The following is a 26050-nucleotide window of genomic DNA, read 5'->3' as shown; positions in this document are numbered from 1 at the left end:
GCTAAATAAAACCAGGTTTTGTCTTATCTATTTAGATGTGTTAGAGGAATTGTTTTTAGAATGTAAGAGATAATCAAGTTATATACTAATCTTGAAAGTAAACCTGAGCAGCTTTTGATGATCTAAACTATTCTACAAGGGTGAAATAGGATACCACACATAGTAACCCACACATTTAACTCTAAAAAGAAAAAATTCACAATATGGTATTTAAAGATGGCATTAAATTAATGAGTAAGGCCAGGAATCTAACTTTATGTATGAGAATTATTGATCAACAGAAGTTCAGTATAAATACAAGGCTTCTATATAAAAACTCGGTTTAGTAGGACTCTGAATAATTGACAATGATTCTTATCTAGCCTAAAGAATGTTAGGTTCAAGATCACATTGCAAATGAATATTATGTTAGAGTTTGAGAGAGATCATCCTCTATTTAAGATTGATCTTGTCCCATATGGTTAATCAAAGAATTTCAGTAATATCCTACCAGGAATACAAGGATTTCTAAATCAAATGTTTTTAACTAACAACACTAACGCTCACTTTAAGTTGTATCATTGATCAACAGGTTAATAAGGTGCATTCATTTCATCCAATATAGCTAAAGAAGAGGTACCTGCTAAGTATATAAAGACCTGATCAAATCTGTCACTCTCATCTCAGATAAAGAATTATGAATGATCGGAATAGAGATCATTGGAGATTACAAAATTCAGATTAGAACTCTAGTCTTTCTTTTTGTACTTAAAATAAAATTTGAAAAATGGCAACTGGGATATGCCCTTTATAATATTGTAATAATAAAGGACTACAGTCCCGAGCAAGACTGGAGGTTTTCTTCTCCGTTCTTTCCTACCAGTGCCCGTTTGAACAGAGAGACTCTAATGTACTATTATTAATTTTAATCTAATCAAGGCTTCGACCATTTACTAATTAAAAAAAAAAAAATTAATTATTTATGATGTGACTATGCTTAGTCCTACATGTCTATCTCATGTTCACATGCTTACATGTTTATGATTGTTATCATGGTTATATTTTACCTCTTACTCATGCTTATGAGACAATTATATAGTAATTTCACTATTATACATAATTATTTGTCTATGCAAGTATACTTATTATATTTGATCTTGATTTATGGTTGTTGAATTAATTTATTTAATGATCTAATGGAAGAAGACATGATCCTTATGATCAAATACATTTCACAAAAATATTTATAAATATTGCCACTTCATAAATACACTACTCACATTAAATCTACAATTTCAACTAACATAATATATTTGAAATTATGATCTAATTAAACATCAAAATTTCAAACACCTCGCCTAACTTTCCTTTGTATAAATACCAAAATGAGTTCATTTATATTAGCATTTAACTTGAATATCATGGGAGGTCGTTATTTATTTAATTAGCCGAGATATTTATGTAACTTACAATTTTCCCATTTATAATAAAAAATAGAATTTGAAAACAAATCGTGATCATAAAATGTGATCCATTTATATTTCAGGTGGGAGTTCAGGTGCTTCACTCGTGTTGCTGGAAAGAATGGGAGCGTGCAGCTTATGATGGCATGAATAAATGCTCATGCCTTTCAGCAACTCCAATGGCTCTTCCTTCCCTTCCCCTTTTCAGTCCGCTTCAGATTTCTGCAACTCCAGCAGCCAAATTGACCACTGCAATTTTCCCTCTCATTTCACCGTCAATAAGAAAAACTCTTTTATCTTACGCGCGTGGGAAATTTGTAAAGCACATAAAAATATGTAGCAAACATCCTTTTTATGGTTGTGATCACAATTTTGTAGCCAAGACCCGCGCTAATTTATCCGAGAGGACACCTCAATTCACTGAGGAGCAATCTGGTTCTCCGCATGAATACGAAGGTGAAAGTGATGTTTCTACCAATTCTTCGATCTCGGAGACTCTTTCTCTTGGTATCAAAGAGCCAATTTACGAAGTAAGATTTTTTAAAATCAAATATATGCTATGCTTCTGTTTTATTAAGAAAAAGAGAGTTGTCTTTAAAGGATATCTAAAGAATGTTACTAACTATTTTCTGTATTTTCATTTAATATCATTTTGAGGGAGATAGGAAAAATATTAGAGCTTCAATGAATAAATAAATTTGATCAATAAAAATCACAAATCTTGAATATGCAATTAATTTTGTTAAAACTATATTAAATGTTTGAGTTTACTAATTTTTAAGTAGCAGTATAAGGGAATAAAATATTCTCCACATCACTAGAAAAACAATTAAGTTAATTATAGATGCGCAATTAAATTTTGATATAAAAAACATTGGAACACAGATAATTGGACTAGAATCAATGTATCGTTTACAGTCAAAGACAGTGGGACTCACTCAACCCAAAGATAAATACCTACAACTTGAGATTGAATCTGGAATTTGAAGGCTTTGACAAATGTGGTTTGTTAAAATTGAAAATTTGCAAACTTAGATTTAAGCCATGAGGGCGATCATGATCCTCTAGAGGGCAAGCTTGATCTCTGAATCTTCAAAACTTAATCCCTTAATGAAAATTGTTTGCTTGTTATTATAATTGCAAATATAGACTTGCTGGTGTTGAGGGAATACCATTAGGTCTTTTTATGACAACAAGGAGTCTTTGAGATTTTCTCAATGCCAATCAGGATCCTTTATTTGACTCAATTTTTTTTGTGATAGAACTGAAAAATGCATCAAGCAACATATGCAGCAGATGCAAAGTATTCGACTAAGTGTAGTAGAATTGAAATGAATGCCCAAGACCTGACTAAAGTGGTGGTGTGACTATGAAAGGTTGAACATAGAGCATCATGAGGAGGATTGGTAGCTGTTTCAAATTCTCAATTTTGTCTAGATGTGCAAGGTTATACAAGAAAACATCATTTTCAGATGGTGATTCAAGATCTCCATGCAGTTGCTTGATTATGTTTTCACTTTCAGTGCTGAAAGGGCATCAACAGAATCACTGAGAGAATGTAGTTAACCTGGATGATTACTTGTGTATCATGTTCTTCTTATTTATTTATTTCTTACATTTGTCTTTTTGCGTATGTTTGAATATGATAAAAGCTATTTCTGTAGTTTGCTTCAAATTGTTTAGAATGGTTTTAAGATTTGATTCATTCCTTAATTCGTTAAAGGTCGTGACATGGTGTTGATTGCAGTTGTTTTATTTCTTCTTTAATGAAATACATCGATCATTTATTACACGATATTCAATTTATAGCTGATATACGAAAATGAAAAATCATATATTCTGTACTGCTCTTTGTGTAGTACCTCTAATCTCAGTTTCCCCTAATAGTGTTTATCCTGAAGATACCTTGCACTGAAACATATTATGCAATGACATGCTGACAGGTCATTGAAGTTAAGCCTAGTGGGGTAGCCTCAAAGAAAAATGTTAGCAGACGACAGTTGCTGAAGTCAAGTGGTATGTAGTTATATTTCTAAACGGTTGTTAGTTTGCTAAAAAAATGCTGTTTTATCATATTATAATATTTATCTCAATTCATTCCTTGGTCTACTTAGGTATCTTGAATTGTTCTTATAAAACATGTACACGGAATGAATACTTATTTATAGTGGAAATGAGTAGGGAAATTCTTTTATTAAAAAAATAAAACATGAAATGGTCTAGTATGAGCCTTGAGCTGTGATGGGTTTTCAACCCGCTTTAGGAGTCTCTTCTAGGAGAGTTTTTATGATGTAGAGTATCATGTGATTTTCCCGCACGATATGAAGTTTCCCTCCTCATAATTAGAAAGCAATGTATCTCTTATAACTATTTAAATAATCCCAAAACAATGAATAGTGATGATGAATGAAGAGGATTGTTTTCCACACAGTTTTATATCCTTCTTAAACATCTATTCAATGATTAATATGCATTTTAATTTTTTGTTGAGTAGGAAGATGGTGGCACACAAGTCATCATCATACATTTCATTGATCACCTCTTTCTCTAGCTGTTGTGAATTTTCTTTTGAATGACAATCAAATACATGATTACTTGATTTCAAAATAACTCTTGTATCTATACCTTACAATATTGGTGATAAAAACCATAGATGCAAAACCATCCAATTTCTCATAGGACTTACTTGCTAGTCAATAACTTGCAAGTAAATTACTCGGTCTTGATTACCCACTTGCTAGTCAATAACTTGCAAGTAAATTACTCGGTCTTGATTACCCACCAAAACTTGCCTTGATTACTTAGACAATATTTGAAGAATTTGAAGGATTCCTTGCCGAAAGCCCAATCCCCCTAGAAGTAAAAGGTGGATTCAGCCGGAGTCATAGTGGGAAGTGTTGATACAAAAGTCTGCACCCATGCTTGACGAGTTATCCCCAAGCGACCTCCTGTAACATGGAAACAAGCTCCGAGTGTGGGACTTGTGCGTTGAGGTTGAATTTCCAGAGAAGACTGGGTTCCTTACAATCAGGATGTATCTAAACTAAAACTTTGAGGTGAAAGGGAGAAGGATTACATAAAATTAAAATGCTGAAAGGGAAAGGGGTGATGCACCAAATTGAAACTGTGGTTACTCTCTTTGCCTATAGCTGCGGTAGACATCAATAAAATACCAAACATACACTAATCTTAACTCTAGTCTACCTTCCAAGAATTTGTATGTAGGTTAGAACTTATTAGATGCTGAAAGGAAAAGGAATTTCACTATATGGCAACTGCAAGCAGGTTAAACATGACACACGCATTGAGAAAATAAAAAAGAAACATTCACTACAAGGTAAATAAAATGCACAAGACAATAGGATGGAAAGAAGAGATAAAATCAAGATATTTCATTAATGGAAAGCAAAAGGAAATTACAGTTGTAGAGCATAATGCTGCTGCAAAGAACTAGGGAAGAATGCAAAATATTTACAAGAGATTGCCTTTTAAAGAGTTCAGGCATAACTCAAATTTTACATGAAGTTCAAAAACCAACCACGGTGGAGTTAAATTAGAGAGGAGAGCAATAAATAAATATTAGAAGAAAATTTGATGTTTGTATGCAACTTGCTCATGGAAGTGAGGAAAAGCCAAAATGAATGCATCTATTTGATGGAAGGATAAATTTGACAGAAGATAATCCTTGCAAGCAATAAATAGGCATGGAGTCCATTGGTGTCGTGAATACAAGGCTAAAAAATTTGCTATGCATTGAAGAATCGGCCTTGGAAATGTGTCATGGCCACAAACAAATCAAATCATGTTGTTGTCAAAAACTATCGGGATGGTATAATATGAAGTGTTAACCCACCTATGTACACCTATAGAGTTGGCCCATTGACCGTTGCCATTTCACAAGCACCTCTTGCAAGAAGTTGCGAAAACGTGAAAGAAACCTGGGCCAATGATCATAAAGATGCACAAAATAAAACCTTGTGAAACATGGCAATGACGCGGTCCCATGCACTTGTTGGTAGAAAGAAGCCATTAAATTTTGACAGTTGGCATAGATTCCCATAACAAATAGCAGAAGAAAATGTGGGAAGGGAAAACACAAAATATTAACACCTTGCCGTGTGGTACAATTCCGTTAACCACTAAAAAGATGCACAACATGAAAGATGGGACACGTGGCAACGATGCAGTCCTTTAACCTTGGGAAAATGCTGCATTACCAGCACTTAAAAGAAATGGAGACACATGGCAGAGCATAAGGGTTTTGACATTTGGCAAGGGGCAAAAAGGAAACCCTACGAAATAGCAAAACAGGCATAATATGAAGGTTAGCCTCAAATCTTTCATGTTAACCTATTGGGACAAATTTTAGCCCATTAAAAACTTCTCAGATCAGTCATCTGTGATGGGCAAAATGGGGACAAAAATAGCCAACATTTCTGGTTACTCAAAGGGGATGCTTGCTTGCTAAGCATAAGATTAGTGGCCTTAAGAAATTCATTGGGCATGGAGTCACTTGTAGAGAACGACTTGTTAGCCCACCTGTAACTTCACAAAAAATATTGCAACCTCTAGAACAACAAAAATTACAAAACTTGCTATCTCTAGGAGGGAATAGTTGTTTACATGCACTTCTTGGAAAATGAAAACCCCTACTTTAATATGTACAAGTATTTACAAACAAAGAAATTAAATAAAACCATTAATTGGCTTGTTGAAGTAATTTCCCTTCCTTACAATTTTTTGGTTCCTTTCATGCATGTGGGCAACTAGGCATGACATGCATACTGTTGCAATTTTAAATACTTTCCCAATGATGAGAAAAATGAAACTTTCCAACGCTGGTGCATTGTCATTTTGAGCAAGACATACTTGTTCCTCTTTGTGAAACTCTCCCTCATGCTCTGAAACAAGCATGACCTAAGGCAACATGCTGATTTGTTGCAGACCTAGATGCCTTATGGGCCATCCTCTTGATGGCCTTGGGTCTAAGCAATCAGCCTTGACCACGCTGTTGTGCTCTGCAATGATGGTATCCTGCTGGTCTAAAAGTGGTCCCTCTTTCTCTTGTGAAGTTATGATCTCCACCTCTTCTTCGTAATGCTCACAAACCACCTCCTTGGGAGCTATTGGTATGGTGTGAATCTCCACTTGTTGCTGCTGTAGAACATGCTCTTCACATATATAGGAGATGATGGATCAACATTAATGGAAGAACAAATAGCATCAAACTCATCCACAAGGTCATCCCCATCATCGATCTCCTCTATCATAGCTGCAATAATATGCATAGATTGAGGGACAACCTCATGCATATCAGTATGTTCTTCCTTAAGGATAGAGTTTTCCTTAGGATCCTCTTTATCATCCTCCATATCATGGAGGACTGTCTTCTGCAACAATTGATCTTCTTCTTATTCTTGCAGCAAATCCTCAATTTTTTGTAAAGGCTCAAAAACCATCATTTGTTCCTCAACAGAAGGAACAACCTTGTTTTCTTCTTCTTCCTAAACAAAAGAGGGAAACTCTTTAAATGAGAGGATTAGATCCTCTTCTTTTTCTTCCACCTGCACCTCTTTGTCCTCCTCAAACCTAGGTGAAGGCTCACAAACAACAAGCTCTTGTAATAGAGGGGGCTTCTTGAAGTTTGGAATGATTTTTTTTGGAGAAGGGGTTACCTTTGCTTCTTTGGTCTGAAATTGAGCTACTCGAGCCTCATTTCCTCTTCTTTTGCTGCAACAACTTGCCTTGCAAGTTTCTCCTCAAAATGTCTTTCTTGTCTCTCCCTCTCTTCTTCTTCTTGGAGATAGGCCTTGTATGCCATCTCCTTCTGCTCTTGGTCAAGCTCTTGTTGTCTCTCAATCTCATCAAGTTGCCTATCCTAGGCCAACAATTGCTCATTCTGTTCTTGAAGCCTCAATTCCATTTGCTTACTTCATTCATTCGTTTACCTATGAAGACCCAACAAATTCTCACCCATGCTAGCCATCATAGCTTTTATGGTTTTGATTTCATCACTTGATGTAATGTCCCCACTAATAGGGTTATCTTAGGACAACTAATACCTACAAACCAATTGTTAGAATATTACTAATAAAAAATCTAGTTATACTATTCTACCTCCTATCCTAACCCCAACCCTAAAGACGTGTCCAAATTGGGTTTCATAACCCTTAGCTATTTTACTGTCTTCTTTGGATTGCTCCCCTTAAGGTTCTTCTTAGACGAGACATCCTCTATCCAAGGCCAATCACATATGCATATGTTGACATCATCACAATATTTTGACACATGGAGATTATCTATTAATTCTAATCATGGTAGTCAAATAGAGACCTTGACGCCTCTCATAGCCCATGATACGGATCCCCTTAATCTCCAAGGTGTCAGCCCTATGGACTAACTCAATATTATCCAAGATCCAGTGTTCCTTAAGGAACTATATTGATTATCACAAATAAAATATATTCATATTATTCAAATGAAAAATTAAAGTCATTTATATCTATATTTAAAACAATAATAAAATATCATTTGAATAGGTTTCATATCCACGATAGCTTTATACTAATAAACACAATGCATTACCTCCTTATGAAGACCCATTCTTATCCACGAGACGTACCGTTTGGCGTATTGTTCTAACTCTCCATGTGACATGGTAGTCGTTGTTAGAGTTTATTTGTATGGTCTCTGCCTTTTCTTCGATGTTGACTTTTACTCCTGCTCTGCCTTATTTAATTCGTCCTTTTTATTGCTTATAATTATTCTACCTTTTTTTATTTGCCACATGGGATTTCCCATGACGTTTTGTCCCTTCCATTATGTGGGTTCATGCCACGTATTTGCCGATAGTGGGTCCCTTTCCATGTATGTAATGTTCTTGTCATAAAATAAATAGTTAATCAAACCATTGTTTATGGGCCCATTGATTTAGTATATTTCGGACCCATTTTTATTTAATTGTTCTGTAGGTGTGGTCGTCGGCTATTTTTGTAAACCCTTGAGAGTCCCTCTAAAGGGTATTTAAACATGACATGTAGGTGGTGGTTGTTATGCGTCTTTGGATTATTTCTTTATAGTGCGAATTCCTGTTGGGATTCACAGTTTCGCCATTTTGGAAGTGAAAGATCTTCCCTACTTGGCTATTTTGGTTTTGGTGGGATTCAATCCTCACCCTATTCCATCTCTGCATTACTTGCTCAGATTTGGCATATCCGACACCATCTTTGTTACATATTCATCTATATATCCCTGCAATTGGGTTGAAACATTTGTGCTAGCATTAATTGAAGTATTTGGTGAATATATAGTTCTAGCATCTAGTTAGTAACTTAATCAACACACATCGTACGACCCCTGCAAATCCCATGGCCTAAACAACACATGCCGTACGACCTGGTCGACTCCACCAATCATACGACTGCCCCCTCCACATACTGTACAGTATTCTACTCCACCCTCCACATTGTACAACTTCCATATCACCCATATGGACTTCCAAAGTGCATTAATCCATTGTACTTGCCCCTACCGTACGGTCAAACATTAAAAGTTATCCGTACTCCGAATGCAGTAGTTGCTCCTCCAAAGCACCGTACTCTTCCCCTAGACCATACACCACACTTCTTAGGCCACCATACGACAACTGAGACTTAGACGAAACATTACAATGTACGATGCTACCTTCTTTCTTTTCATTTTCCTTGTTAGCTTGGGGTTTACTTATTATTACTTAAATGTATTTTCCTTCCTTGTGGTCTTTGCCATGTGTGCATGTCCACCGAACCATATTGTGAAAACTGTGGTAGTTATATAAAGATTCCCCCCTTCTAATGTCCGTTTTCTTCCTATCCAAAACCCCTCTTACAACTCAGGGTATGGGTTTTATATACTATCCCAAATATATTTTCGAGGGTTGTGATGTTCTTAGCATGTCGACCTTTCCTTAATCACATATGATTAGTACTATTTAGGTTACGTTTGCCTAATCCCATTTATTTATTAATTTATATTTTGTTAGTTGATTAATTTATATATTAATTTGTTTAGTCTAATTAATAATGTTTAGTTATGCTTGGTGTTGTCTTGCATTTTGTCACCACAAAATGTAGGTAACAGTATGAAATTTTTTCAACTTAGTTTCGCATTTTTCTGAGATAATTCATTATTTAATTGGCCAACATTGATCAACCCATCGACCCCAATTCGCATAATGAATCCTTTTATTGAAGGCTTTCATCAAGTCCATTTTGTTTTACATTTAATTAAGCCTATGCTTGATTTTTGAAGCCTTCAATGTCCTTTCTTATGTTTTTGAGTGTGTGTTTAGTTGCCTTTAGTCTTTTTATTTTGTCTAATCTTTTCTAATCTTTTTCTTTTGGTTTTACCTTTGATTCGGTATATTTTAGGGTTTAATTAGACTTAGTAGTCAAAAGATATGACCATTTAAGTGCCCAAAAAGTGGACTTTCCAGACATAATCGCATATTTAAAATATCAATGTTATATTTTAATGTTGACATTCACTTTTTGAAAAATATAGCTTAAAATGACTTTATGTTATATTTTTAAGTTACTTAATCACTTAAGTGACCAGTGCATTTTATGTTTTATTTTCATATTGAGTTGCTTTAAAATTTTTCACTTAAGTGACTTTATCACTATATGGTTCTAATTTAATGTTGAGTTTTACGTTAGGTTTTATTTTAAAACATTTAAGTAAAATATTACTTTTTTAATAATATTTGTACATGAGACATACAATATATAGTGTAAGTATCATATTTGACCCCTTTAAGTGATATTTGCTCAATAATCAATTAGACGTGCTAAATAGATCACTTAAGTTGTGTAACTCAGTAACATTGCTTTTTTTGAAATGTGTCACATGCAATTACATCTAGAGAATGAGATTTACCTCTTGCATGCAAATGCAAATGACTAAAATATCCAAATGCATTTAGAGAATGAGATTTACCTTGTCCAACCCAAATGCATGTAAAGTGAAAGCATATTTTCAACACATGCAAATGCACTTAGAGGGTGCGATTTGCACTTGAAGCCAAAAATGAAACATGCAATTGCAACTATAGAGTGCGATTTTGCACTCCGAAGGAAAAGAATGCTAAGGCAAGTCATTTTAAATATGCAATGAGCCTTCAAGACCATGATTTTCTTATAAACACACTTCCAACCAAACATGTTACATGTAGTACCCTATGGAGAGTGCGATTTTGCACTTTCATACATGTAAATGCATTTGCAACCAATGAATTTTATGTGTAATGTGGCTTGGAGAATCCAAGTTTGCATTCAGAACTCATGTAATCACCCTCCAAGATCTTGTTTTTGCACTCCAAATGCCAAAAACGCCTAGGGCGTATCATTTTATGCGTATTTAAAACATGCAATAGGGCTCGGAGAGTGCAATTTACTTCTTCAAACTCCTTTTACATGTGTTTTAAAACATGTGTTTGCCCATGGAGAGTGTGATTGGCTTTCCCAACCTTTAAATGTATGCATTTTGAAATGTAAACTCCTCCATAGAGTGTGTTTGGGCATTTTAATACATGTAAATGCTATTGGAGACCACGATTTTGCATCTTGAAGCCAAGAAACGGCTCATGTCTTGGCATTTGGAGGACAAGTTTTTGACAAAAACACCCAGAAATATTATTTTCCAAGCCACAAAATCCATCACAAGGGGGGCGTTTTTGAGTTTTAATGCATACAAATGCATTTGGGGCCCACGATTTTGCATATCCAAGACAAAAATGACCCAGATTTTTGCATTAAAAGGGTATGTTTTTGTTAAAAACGCCCAGAAATCAACATTTCCAGCCCATGAATACATATTTAGAGGAAGGTGTTTTGGCATTTGAATGCATGTTCTTGTTATTTGAGGTCATGTTTTTACCATTCCTTGCAAGAATCAATTCATATTCTTGCATTTGAAGGGCATGTTTTTGCCCAAAAACATCCCCACACATGGTGATTTCTAAAAACGGTTTGCATTTGGGGGTTTGAAGATCACGTTTTTGACATTTGCATGCGTTTGGAAGATCATATTTGCAAGTTTTCAAATAGTCAAAAGTTGTTTGAAAAATTTGTATTTGAAGGAAAGTCATTCAGTCAAACTTCTCAATCTTCCACATTTGGCTCTTGAGCTCCATGTAAGTACAAGTTTTCAATTTTTCTTATCTTTGCTATTTTGTTGCATATTTTGGCTCATCATTGTACATTTGTTCAAAAACATGCCATGTATTTTGCAATTTTAAAAAAAAATAAGATGAAAAATTCTATTTTCAAATGCTTCGAATTTTCCCAAACTTCAAAAACGAAGAACATTTTGAAGTTTGTCAAAGTTTGAGTCAAAGAAAGAGGTATGTTTTTGTTTTGCTTGCTTGTTTGCTTGCTTCTTTTGGCTTCCTTTTTGGAAGAAAGTTGAAGAATTCTACCCAAGAATGCAAATGCATCCACATGCTTTCACTTTTCTTCTTTCCATGTCAATACGTATGACATCCATTTTCCTACATATGTAATTACATCCTCTGGACCCGATTACATGTGTATCTCAAATAATACTAAATGTAGTTACCACATGTAATTACCTCTAGAGAACCCGGTTTTGGTAAAAGTTTACACTTTTAAACACTAAAGTTGCCATTTGTACACATCCATATGTATCCCAACTTGCATTCTTGGCCATACCCACAAAAGCCCATCTTTGCCCACATGCAAATCACCCTTGAGAGTCCGATTTTGGCCCTTTTCGCCTAAACACATGCTTTCCGGTTCATTTGCAGTCATCATATGTGTTCCATAAATATCTAATCCATACTTTGAACACTCATCCCTTATGGATTCGTCATTCACACTCAAAATCCCAAAGTTTTCATGGATCCAATCTCATTGGAAGAAGTCTTTATCTTCATTTTGTGGCGCACTTTTCCAAAATGTCAAAACTTCTTCAAAGAATGAAGACATCTAGTAAAGGTGTGCTTCGAATCAAAAGTAGTAATTCATTTGGTCTCCATTTTCCAAATGTTTGTCCAAGAACCTGAGTTCGTGTGGTAATGAGCCAAGCACTTTGCTTAAAAAAGAAGAAGTTAAAGGTGTTGGTGGAAAGTTGTTCCGAGTTTACATCTAGACACCATCGAGAAGGTTTTCAAAGTGTCAGAAACTCCAAAATGTGCCAATCTACAAAGGAGAATGCACTACAACTCGAACGAGAAAAAATGTGTTCACATCAAGTTTTCAAATGACAACTAGAAAGTCATCAAATAGAATGCAGTGGTGCATAATACAAGAATCCCCAATCCCGTGATCATCATCAAGTACAAGGCTTTTGTTGATAATCTAAAGGATTGATTCATTTAGAATTAACAGTTTCATCTTTTCTTCAAGTGTTTTCCAGCTTTGTAGATGCAGAAGATAGATTGCATGTAATCCAATCACATGTAACTCAAATGCATATAATGCAATCGCATGTAGTCTGATTACATATCCTCATGACATGTAATCTAATAATTCTTCTCTCCTAGTTTTACTAGGTCAAAGTTGGTTTAGTTACTCCCACTTTTTTCCTTCTTTTTCTCACTTCTTTTCCTATAAAAGGAGTGCCTCTCTCATTGTAAAAAGGATCTTCTGCTGTATACAAGAAAGCTTTGCCTAACTTGTGCAAGCATAATTTTGATTTTGTAGTACCAATTTGGAAAAAAAGTGAATAAAAGAAGCAATTGGATTCAAAGCTTTGATTGGAAGCAATTTTGATAGTGCAAATTATAAGCTTTGACTATAATTTATGCCTATTGTCTTTGATTCATGTTATTATTGTGTATTCAATAATAGAGCATAGTGAGTTAAGAAGCAATCAAGGCCGAAGCTTTGACTGGGAGCGATTGTGGTGATACATAGACTAGAAGCTTTGATTGTAGCTTGTATTACCATCTCAAATTCATGAAAAATATTTAGAATGTGCTACTTCCAGAAGTCTTGTGTCCCAATGGCAAGGGTTATTCTTATATAATAGGTTACAACAGGACTTAGAGCCAAACTTGTACTCTTTCAATCAGCCTTTGAGTTGGTGTGAGTTTATCGGTATCACCGTTTCCAGCTATTAGGTGTAGTTAGAGATTTCATCTTGCCCATTACTCACTCTATGGGTAAGTGGATCCTTTCTTGAAAGTTAAGACGAAATAATATTGGTAACACCCTTTCAAAATATCTCAACTTCTTGTTTACCTTGAGTTGATCCAAGTAACGGTGAGAAAGGGTAGCCTTCTCTTAAAGGTAGGACAAACTTTGTCTCATATGCTATAACTGGTCTACCTATTTTGCAATTGGATTTTAACAAAATTGTCGGTTGCAAAACATCCACCCACCATTTGGTATTTCATATATTCAATACTAATTAATATTTATTATTTAGTTATTAAATCAACAATATATATATTATAATATATGTATGTTGATTTATTTATCTTATAATCAATATATTTCTCTTTTGTGATAAGAATATCAGGATTTCACTGTGTGATTTTGAGTCAAACTCGATGACCCATGTTTCATGAGTAGTGATTCAACATGAATCCATCTCTCATGAGAATAAATGGAACACTTAGCACTCATTGGATCTAGGTGATGCTCACAGGGGTGAAGCACCGGGACTTCCCGGGAGGTCACCCATCCCAGTACTACTCCAACCTGAGCGCGCTTAACTACAGAGTTTCCTCCATAGTTAAACCCAAAGCTTGCAACCCCATTTGCAAAACCTTCACCAAGTGTTGTGCCTTATGAACCATTCATTAGAAAGCCCCTTAAGCTCATCAATTGATAAGTAGGAGATAATTTCCAGAGCTAGTCAAATTGTGATATGAATATCAGGATTTCACTGTGTGATTTTGAGTCAAACTCGATGACCCATGTTTCATGAGTAGTGATTCAACATGAATCCATCTCTCATGAGAATAAATGGAACACTTAGCACTCATTGGATCTAGGTGATGCTCACAGGGGTGAAGCACCGGGACTACCCGGGAGGTCACCCATCCCAGTACTACTCCAGCCTGAGCGTGCTTAACTACAGAGTTTCCTCCATAGTTAAACCCAAAGCTTGCAACCCCATTTGCAAAACCTTCACCAAGTGTTGTGCCTTATGAACCATTCATTAGAAAGCCCCTTAAGCTCATCAATTGATAAGTAGGAGAGATGCTAAGTGTTCCATTTATTCTCATGAGAGATGGATTCATGTTGAATCACTACTCATGAAACATGGGTCATCAAGTTTGACTCAAAATCACACAGTGAAATCCTGATATTCATATCACAATTTGACTAGCGGTGGAAATTATCTCCTACTTATCAATTGATGAGCTCAAGGGGCTTTCTAATGAATGGTTCATAAGGCACAACACGTGGTGAAGGTTTTGCAAATGGGGTTGCAAGCTTTGGGTTTAACTATGGAGGAAACTCTGTAGTTAAGCGCACTTAGGCTGGAGTAGTACTGGGACGGGTGACCTCTCGGGAAGTCCCGGTGCTTCACCCCTGTGAGCATCACCTAGATCCAATGAGTGCTAAGTGTTTCATTTATTCTCATGAGAGATGGATTCATGTTGAATCACTACTCATGAAACATGGGTCATCGAGTTTGACTCAAAATCATACAGTGAAATCCTGATATTCATATCACAATTTGACTAGCTGTGGAAATTATCTCCTACTTATCAATTGATGAGCTTAAGGGGCTTTCTAATGAATGGTTCATAAGGCACAACACTTGGTGAAGGTTTTGCAAATGGGGTTGCAAGCTTTGGGTTTAACTATGGAGGAAACTCTGTAGTTAAGCGCGCTCAGGCTGGAGTAGTACTGGGATGGGTGACCTCCCGGGAAGTCCCGGTGCTTCACCCCTGTGAGCATCACCTAGATCCAATGAGTGCTAAGTGTTCCATTTATTCTCATGAGAGATGGATTCATGTTGAATCACTACTCATAAAACATGGGTCATCGAGTTTGACTCAAAATCACATAGTGAAATCCTGATATTCATATCACAATTTGATTAGCTGTGGAAATTATCTCCTACTTATCAATATTTCTCTTTTATTAATCATTTTATTAGTAAATAAATATTACAGTTAGGACTATCACACTTGAGGGTGTTGGGTTTGGTGGAGTAGGGGTAGGAGGGTAGTAATAATTTTGAACGTATTGGCCGTTTGGTTGCAACAAATGAATTTCAGCTATAAACAACTTGAGACTGAGATTGATACTGATAGTATGAGGATTGAGGGGTAGAATTTTCATGATGTGAGAGGGAATAGTAGTCATTTCTATGAAATAGGTCCATGATTAGAACTTCATAAAAGATGCAAATTCATAGAAAATATTGAAAATCACAAAAGATCAAGAATGATCTTTACATACCAACACTGTTTCTATTTGGAACCAGTAGATTTGCACTTAGGTTCGCCATGGTGTTTGATTGAATGCGTCCAAAGGCTAATAGCACTAAGAATAACACCCGAATTCCTAATGAATGGATTTCAAACTACCTACCAACGAACATATGTAGCTTAAACTGTGTAATGAGCCTTGCTCAAAACTGATCACAAATTACCCTTATTTGCTACTTGTAATTTTGTCAAACAGTTCATGTGCAACCTTGTGACATGCTGATATAGCGTTTCCGTTTGAAGTTGCTTGATAGAAATGGTTGCTAAGATTGTTTCAAACACTTTTACAAGTACTATGCAAGCTCCTCAATGAAATGTTATGCTTTCTTTCACCTTTTAATGCATTTAGATAAAATACTAAGAGAATATGATGCATCTACAGCCAAGACATCTTTACAAACGCTTGGCTTACAAACACAAGATCTAAATACAAAACTATTATTTGTAACAACTACTAATTCTCCTCATCCAGTACAATGCTAATATCAAAAGTCAAGACTTTGGCATCATACATATGAATGAATGCTTAAGTCTGATATAGGCTGCCACCTATAGCAGTAGCATCTAAGTAACATATAATATGCATGGATAAACAAAGGAAACCTTCTTATGTTGCAGCGTCCTTAACATATTCAATTCTTCAAAATGAGGTTGCTAACAGCTCCAAAATGATGTGCCCAAGCTACTAGAAGGACCACAAACTCACTGAATTTCTTATCTGATTTTTGATGCTTTCAAAACATGAAATCGCCCCTGTCTGTAGTGAGCCCAGCTTGCTTTGAGGTTATCGGAAATTCATCCCTCCTTGTATCAGCAAATCATCCCCTTAAGAATGGATATTTGGGACTGCAGCTTGATGGTGCCTGGTTCTTGAAGTCGCCTTGAGTATCCAATGAGAATGCAATCAATATCTCCAAGTATGATGCCCTCAAAAAGCCCAATGCAAAAAAGCCTGAAACAGCCGCCCCTGTTCTGACATAAAAATTATTATAAAATAATCTACCAAACCTCCAAGCCTCCAATAACTTCTAATATGATCCACATAACCCTAGGAATGAGGCACACCCATCTCCAAGAGGAATCGATCTAGATATGAGCTAGAATGAATGAAAATGTTCTTCCAATGGCGTCCCTGTTTTACTTCAGACTTAGCTTTAGGTTTGCCCAATAAAGATCTGTCCTTATCCTTCAAATATTCGATGCCACAAACCCTACTCTTCAATACCAACCAACTCCTATATTCGTAGTCTTCAAAAATTGGCCTTAGGCCACAAATTTTTGCCCTAATGAAGTGACTAAAAGATCACCTCCAATCTGCAATAATTCAGGTGATATTTCACACCTTCAAAATTCCTATCATTGGGAGTTTTCGTTCCCAAAGACAAATTGATTGTCTGCAGACCACTTGGCTCCACAAATACTCAAGAAGAAATCATCAATCATCACTATCAAATCTGCTTGCCTCAATAGTGAGACCTCAGGGTCTATTTATGTTTTTTTTTTCCTCTAGAGGTCAGCCTCAATAAAATAATATTATCTTTATTTTTTTTTGACTTCTAGAAGATTCCAATATTTTTTAAATCTTTGCATTTTATAAAATATTATATTATTAATAAAGTGCATCTCAATATCAAATTATAAAATAAGGTTTCCATAAATAGAAACAATAATGATATATGATGGAAAACCTTACTCCAACCAAAAACTGAGCCAAGTAATCATCGAATGACTACCAGATGACTCTCTCACCGTGCCTCATTAGCCTACGAGAGCTGTTAATAGGCTAATCTTGCTGATATGTCATTGTCAACTAGAAGGGGACATTACAAACTATGTTCCACCAGGTGTGTCAAAAATTGTTGACAAAAAAGTGATGTGTTATCCTCAAGCTACCTCGTAACATGGAAACAACCTCCAAGTGTGGGCTTTGAGGTTGAATCTCAAGAGAAGGTAGACTTCCTTACAATCAGGATGCATCTAATCTAAAACTTTGAGGGAAAAGGGAGAAGGATTACACGAAATTAAAATGCTGAAAGGGAAAGGGGCGATGCACTAGATTGAAATTTTGGTTACTCTCTTTGTCTGTAACTACACTAAACATCAATAAAACAACAAACATACCCTAATCTTGACTCCAATCTACCTTCCAAGAACTTGTATGCAGGTTAGAATTTATCAGATGCTGAAAAGAAAATGAATTTCGCTATATAGCAGCTGCAAGAAGGTTACACATGACACATGAACTGAGAAAATAGAAAAGAAACATTTACTACAAGGCACATAAAATGCACAAGGCAGTAGAATGGAAAGAAGAGGTAAAAAGAAGATATTTCATCAATGGAAGGCAAAAGGAAATTACAGTTACAGAGCATAATGCTATTGCAAAGAACCAGAGAAGAACCCAAAATATTTACAAAAGATTGCCTCTTAAAGAGTTCAGACATAATTCAAATTTTACATGAAGTTCAAACCCCAACCACGTTGGCATTAAATTATAAAGGAGAGCAAGAAATAAACATTAGAAGAAAATTTGATCTTTGTATGCAACTTGCTCACGGAAGTGACAAGAAAGACAAAATGAATGCACCCAACTGATGGAAGGATAAATCTAATAAAAGATAATCCCTGCAATCAATGAATAGGCATGGACTATACTTGCCTCGTGAATACCAGGCCCAAAAAGTCGCTTTGTATTAAAGAATTGGCCTTGGAAACTTGTTGTGGTAGCTAACAAATCAAATCATGTCGCTGTCAAAAAACTGTCAGGATAAGATAACACAAAGTGTTACTCCACCTGCATACATCTATAGAGTTGACTTGTTGACCATCGCTATTTTGCAAGCACCTCTAACAAGAAGTTGCAAAAACGTGAAAGAAACCTGAGCCGTTGATCATAAAGATGTCAAATGCACCTGTTACATTCCAATCATGCATGACTCGCATTTTCAACAAACAATTGCGTAAGTACTTACTAATATTTCTTGATAATATTCTTATTTATGGTAAGACGTGGGAAGAGCACCTGAAGCATCTAGATGAAGTCCTAAGGATTATGAAAGATTAGTCCTTGTTTGCCAAGTGATCCAAATGTGAATTTAGTATGAGAAAAATATTGTATTGGGGCATGTTGTCAGTAAATATGGAGTTCAAGTTCATTAGGAGAAGACTCAGGCTATCCTTGATTGGCCTCCCCCAAAATTACTCACGGAGTTGCAAGGATTTTTTGAACTGTGCAATTGTTACTCGAAGTTTGTGAAAGGATTCTCTCAGCTTAGCACCTCATTAACAGATTTGACAAGAAAGGGCTCCTTCCAGTGGAATGAGAAGGTGCAACTCACTTTTGATAAGTTGAAAGAAACAATGAGCACTTGTCCTGTACTTGCATTACCTGATTTCACTCGACTGTTCATTTTGGAGTGCGATGCATCCAGAGAAGGCATTGGCATAGTAATGATGCAAGATAGACACCCCATAGCCTATGTGAGTAGGAAGCTTATGCAAACAGAATGCTTATATTCCATTTATGACAAAGAGATGTTGGCCATGGTACATGCACTAACCAAGTTCTGGCAATATTTGGTGGGTGCCAAGTTTGTCATTCATACGGATCACAATAGTTTGAGATATTTTTTGGAGCAACGGGACTTGAATGAGAGGCAACAAAAATCGGTAGGCAAGGTTCAGGCTTTTGATTTTGACATTGAATATGTGAAAGGAAAGAACAATGTGGTTGCAGATGCTTTGTCCAAGAAACCCGCTTTTGCTTGCTTATCCAGATTTCAGCTGACTGGAAAGCACATTTGTTGGTAAAATATTCCAAAAACACATTTGCATGTGAGCTAATGGATGGAAACACCCAGGATGATTGGTATAAAGTGGTGGATGACATCATTTACTATAAGAATAGGATATATTTAGTGCCGAAATCCAAATTGAAGTAGAAAATCTTGAAGAAGGTACATGACTCACCCCTGGCAGGACACCTGGGCCTCCTCAAAACTTATAGACGTCTCAGGGAGAGGTTTTCATGGAAAGGTCTTAAAGGAGACGTATTGCAGTATGTAAGAGAGTGTTCGGTCTGCCAGCAGAACAAATCCGAACATACTCTACTAGCCGGGTTATTGCAATCTCTGCCAACTTCGAAACACAAGCGGGAAAGTATCTCGATGGATTTCATTATTGGACTTCCCAAGGTGAATGGAAATGATTGTATCTTCGTGGTCGTTGACAGATTGACGAAGTACACATGTTTCTTTGCCATCCCCTCAGATTTTTAGGCCGCACAGGTAGCCAATCTATTCTTTAGAGAAGTTTTTCGTCTGCACGGATTACCTCGAAACATTGTCAATGATCGGGATGGGTGATTTATTAGTATCTTTTGGACAGAATTGTTTCGGCTTACAGGAATAGAATTGTTGCCCAATACTAGTTACCGCCCTTAGATAGACAGACAAACGAAGATTGTAAACAAGTGGCTCGAAGGCTACCTTTAGAACTATGTTTCAGCACAACGGGCTTGGGTTAAATAGATTCACCTAGGGAAATATTGCTGCAATACCACTTACCACATGTCCATTGGGATGACACCTTTCAAAGCACTATACAAGTATGAACCCCTTTCCTTTATCGACATAGTTCTAGGTGACAGTCGCGCACCAAGGGCGAGGGATTGGCTTCAGGAGGGACATGACATCTTGAGACGCTTAAAGAAAAACTTACAACGGGCACAGAATCAACAAAAGATGTACGTCGAAAGACACCGAATTGAGAGTAGTTTCAAAGTGGGAGACTTGATCTTTCTTAGATTTCAACCATACCGACAATCCTCATTAAAGGAAAAAGGGAAAGAAAAATTGAAGCCACGATTTTATGGCCCTTATCGGGTAGTTCGCCGCATCGGTGAAGTTGCCTATGAGGTGGAACTTCTAGAGGGGAGCCGTATTCATAGCGCTTTTCATGTTTCCTGTCTTAAGAAAGCTGTAGGATAGAACGTCACGATAGTTGCAGACCTTCCCCTGCTCAATGAAGAAGGAAGATTCATATTAGAACCGACAAAGATCATCGAAGTACGTAAGAAGACCCTGCGGAAATGCACAGTAAAGGAATATTTGGTACATTAGAAACACTTTCCATTGGACGACGCGACGTGGGAGGGTGAGCACATTCTACAACATCCGACATTGCATTTGCTTGAGGACAAGTAATATTTGGGACGGGAGGACTGTAATATTCTTGTTATAAAATAAATTATTAATCAAACTATTGTTAATGGGCCAATTTATTTAATATATCTCTGACCCATTTTTGTTTTGTTTTCATAGTTTTGTATAGTCGGCTATCTTTGTACATCTTTGGGAAGTTTTCCCCAATGGGTATTTAAGTACGACTTGTAGGTAGTCGTTAGGTATGCAATTCAGATTATTTTCTCTATACTACGAATTCCTATTGGAGTTCTTTGTTGTTCGCCATTTTGGAAGTGAAACACCTTCCCTATTTGGTTTGTTTGGTTTCAGTGGGATTTAACTCTCACCCTATTCTGTCGCCTGTAAAACTTTGCTCAGATCTAGTAAATCGGAGCACCATCTCTTGGCAAATATTAATTGAAGGTTATTTGTGTTCTAATCTCCATTATTGTTTGATTCTATCTGATAAATTTGGATCTCTAGGATTAGATTGCATTCATAGCCAGTGGCTTAATCATTTTTCGCTCCCACCCCTATCCGTACGGCTCACAAACATTCCTGCATTGTTCCCTCCTTTACCGAACGGCACACTACCCTTTCGTATGGCCAAGTTGGTAAGAAAATTCACCATACGAACTATCATCTACCTACCATACGACCATTAGGCCTCTCCTGTACGGCCATCCAACTGCTACACACTCTTTGCCAGCCGTACATCTCTTCCTATCTACCATATGGTCCACTTACCACCACGTACGACCAGTCCGTTCATTTCTCCCCCATCCTACACACCATACAACCTCCACAACAAACCAATAAGGTATCGTACGACCTATCTAGGCCTTGTTGCTGTATGTGGTAGATTGTGTTCGAGCATTCTTTAGTCACACACTCGCATGAACCTGTTACTAAGGCCCAGGGGGACACTAGAACATTACAACCTTACTAATTAGACAGACGATTCATTTGTCTAGTAAATGCTAGACAGAGAGAAGTAAGAAAGAAACCTTGAAATCAAATTAACTTAAACATTTGAGAATAACATATGCCACATCCAATAGCTATTCATTTTGGATGAACCGAAAATAAGAGGAATTGAGCCAAAGACCCCTAGACAAAGGGAGTGTTGGAACAAGTTTGAAGGTAACTAGAGTGCTAGGGATGTTGATGGAGGACATTTAGATGAATCATACGTGGCCAAGAATGCAAAACACACACTGGAATGTAGAGTTCAAAATATTCCAACTCAGGTCAATGCACAATGAATAATTAGGCGAGGAAAATGGGCGACTCTAGCAATTATAAATGTGTAATAACCTTGCTTGGCTATAGCTCTAACAAACACTAATATTTCTGAATTTTGACATTATGTCATAACATTTAGCATACAATGCCAATACCACTGAAAAGAACTCCAAGGCTGACTAAATCACATTCACCAAGATTAGGCAATTTTTGAGCAACATTGATGATGACCAAGCTCAATTGAATGGCAATGATAGATTTGCATTTGATATACCATGCCATGTAACTAAAAAAAAGCTGAACTTCTACATATTTATCTCTCAATTCAATTTACATCAGCATTGAATCAAATTACATCTTAAAATTTCACACACTTTCTTCCAAGCAACAATAATGATAGAAATGGAAGATGCAAACCTTACGAAATTGATCACAATACCTTAGCTACAGGATCAATGCTCAATTTTAAAACTCCAAAACCCTTAGCCAGATGCTTCAATAATTATATAAAAATCAAGATTACTCTCCTTAGCTACAAATACAGTAGGAGATGTTGGCCAATTGCATACTTTAGCACAATTGCCAAGAACTTCTTAGATTCAACCCTTATACTTCAGCAAGGGCCACAAAATATTAGAACTCATAAAAAGCCACAAAGGCAACAAAAGCAATAAATATCCAAGCATACTTTTCTCAACAAATGGGCTTGAATTTATAACCTCTATATGTCCTTTTTGTTGCCAAAATGTAACTTCACTCAAGAAGCTTCACCAACAACATTAATTAGAAGCTTCCATTAGATTCTTTCACTTGACTTGACTTAACTAATTAATAAATATCTCTTTCCAATGATAACTCAACTCTCAACTTAAGTGAAATTATAAAGTTAAATTTTAATTTCATAATAAGCCATTTAATAAATTAATTATAATTTGGCCACTAAAATTATAATAACTCCCAAAATACTCATCATTTAAATATCCTGTTTGAAATAGGAGGCATACCTATTATTTCTCCGTGTGACTGCACTTTCCAAAAATAGAAAGGGTCTATCTCGATCAACACCAACTTACCACAAATAGCAAGTACACAAAACTAAGCCCAAACAAAGTCCAATCTGAGCCAAACAAAGACCAACTTGTAGCTTACTGAATTGTGGAGAAGATAAGACCCTCCCAAGCCAAGCCACTGCCACAGAAGATCCTCTATCCACAATAATTAGCCTATGATGATCACAATAATAGGCTAATCTCTCAAACTCCGATGCTGACAAAAAAATAGAGACATTACAAAATGTTGAAAGACGAAAATTCTTGAAGTTCACATATAATGGGTTTCAGATGCGTTATTGACAAGAGACGAGTTATCAAAATAAGCATTGATATTGCATCATGAGTTTCACACACACCATTTCCCAATATAAATCACAACAAATGACTTTGATGTGATGTTCTTGACCTCCTTTTGTAAACAAACAATCGAATAATGGTGTGTATGCCCTACAGGAGAGTGTCGTATGGATGGTGTACGATGCAGGTATGAGGAATGGTCACTTAGGAGTCTGTACGGAAGGCCACATTGATCGTACGATAAGAATAACTAAGCCATACAGTGGGAAGTGGATGGCCAGTATGATGGAATTTGCTAGGCCGTACGGTAAGGGATTGCTAGGCAGTATGGTGGAGATTGCGAGGCCGTATAGTGGAAAAAGAGCAGCTGTACGGTGGGGATAGATGCCGTATAGTGAACAAAGGAGACAAAACAAAGGATTATGCCAGCCGTACAAGGAGATAAGAAGCCTTACGGTGGTGTATCGAGGTTGTATGGTTGAACTGGGAGGCCATACAGTAGATAGAAACATAAGCCGTACAATGAAGGATGGATAATATGGATGGACGGATGGATGAGGGGTCGTACAGTCAAGGAATGGGTAGTACGGAAAATGATAGGAGGCGACACGGTCATGTACTCGAGCCCAATATGGAATACAATCTGGTTCATACACAAAATGCAATAGATCTTGATAAAATCCACACAATAATAGAGACTTGAATGCGAATAATAATTGCAGAAAGGTGGTGCTCTGATTTGCCAGATCCGAGCGAAGAATTACATGCAACAATGAAATAGGGTGAGGGATGAATCCCACCGAAACCACAAGGCCAGATAGGGAAGATCTTTTACTTCCGAAATGGCGAACAATCCAGAACTTCAACAGGAATTTGCAGTACATAGAAAATAATCCAAAAGCATACCTAAAGACAACCTACATGCTGTGCTTAAATACCCGTCGCGAACAACTTTCCAAGGGTGTACAAAGATAGCCGATGGCAACACCACTACGGAAACAAAAATAAAAATGGGTCCGAGATACACTAAATCAATTGGCCCGTTACAATAGTTTGTTTTATGATTTATTTTATAACGGGAACATTACAGTCCTCCTGTGCCAAATTTTGCTTGTCCTCAAGAAAATATAATGTCGGGTGCTAGAGAATGTGCTCGCTTTCCCATGTCACATCGTCCAATGGAAATTGTTTCCAAGGATCTAGATATTCCTTCACTGTGCAGTTCCGTAGGGTCTTTTCACGTATTCCGATGATCTCGATCGGTTCCAAAATGAGTTTTCCTTCTTCATTGAGTGGTGGAATGTCGGTAGCAACTGTGACATTTTTCCCTACAGCTTTCTTCAGACAAGAAACATGGAAGACATTATGAATACGGCTACCCTCTGGAAGCTCCAGCCCATAGGCAACTTCTCCAATGCGGCGAGTTACACGATAGGGGCCATAGAATCGAGGTTTCAGTTTTTCATTTCCTTTCTCCTCCAATGAGGATTGTCGATAGGGCTGGAGTCAGAGATAGACCAAATCCCCTACTTTGAAACTCCTCTCCATTCTATGTTTGTCGGCGTACATCTTCTGTTGATTTTTTGCCCTCTGTAGATTGTCCTTCAAGCATCTTAGAATGTCCTGTCCCTCCTGAAGCCAATCCTTTGCCCTTGGTGTGTGGCTGTCTCCCAGAACTGTGTCGATGAAGGAAAGGGGTTCGTACCCATACAAAGCTTTGAATGGTGCCATTCCAATGGATATGTGGTACGTGGTATTGTAGCAATATTCCCTGAGATGGATCCATTTGACCCACACTCGTTGTTATGCCAAAATGTAGTTCTGAAGGTAACGTTCGAGCCATTTGTTCACAATCTCTATTTGTCCGTCTGTCTGCGGGTGGTAACTAGTACTTGGTGACAATTCTGTCCCTGCCATCCGAAACAGTTCTGTCCAGAAGATACTAATGAATTGCCCATCCCAAGCACTGACAATGTTTCGGGATAACCCGTGCAGACGAAAGACTTCTCTAAAAAATAGCTCGGCAACTTGTGCAACTTGAAATTCTGAGGGGATGGTGAAGAAATGTGCGTACTTTGTCAACTTGTCAACCACCACAAAAATAAAATCCTTTCCGTTCACCTTGTGAAGCTGCGTTATGAAATCCATCGAGATACTTTCCCACTTATGTTTTGGAATTGGCAGCTGCTGTAGTAACCTGACAGGAAGAGTATGTTCGGATTTGTTTTGCTAGCAAACTGCACACTCTCTTACATACTATAACACGTCCCCTTTTAATCCTTTCCATGAAAACCTCTACTGTAGACTTCTGTACGTTTTGAGGAAGCTTGGGTGTCCTGCCAAGGGTGAGTCGTGTACCTCCTTTAGGATTTTCTGCTT

The 26050-nt window shown here is 36.9% G+C and overlaps 1 protein-coding gene across 2 annotated transcripts in view; it reads left to right on the top strand.

Moving 5' to 3' along the window:
* The first annotated feature begins 1544 nt into the window (after window positions 1-1544).
* Window positions 1545-26050, top strand: part of MGT10 (magnesium (Mg) transporter 10) — a 326639-nt gene continuing 302133 nt past the window's right edge. For both annotated transcript variants that reach the window (XM_089817707.1, XM_089817703.1), the window contains exons 1-2: window positions 1545-1972; window positions 3386-3458. In XM_089817707.1, the coding sequence (XP_089673833.1) occupies window positions 1589-1972; window positions 3386-3458 (457 nt within the window). In that variant the 5' untranslated portion in view covers window positions 1545-1588. The remainder of the gene's footprint in view (window positions 1973-3385; window positions 3459-26050) is intronic.

This window comes from Cupressus sempervirens, chromosome 1 (assembly GCF_028749045.1).
Source record: "Cupressus sempervirens isolate cs-2001-9-10 chromosome 1, ASM2874904v1, whole genome shotgun sequence".
Lineage (NCBI taxonomy): Eukaryota > Viridiplantae > Streptophyta > Pinopsida > Cupressales > Cupressaceae > Cupressus > Cupressus sempervirens.
This window is presented reverse-complemented; position numbering and strand designations above follow the sequence as displayed.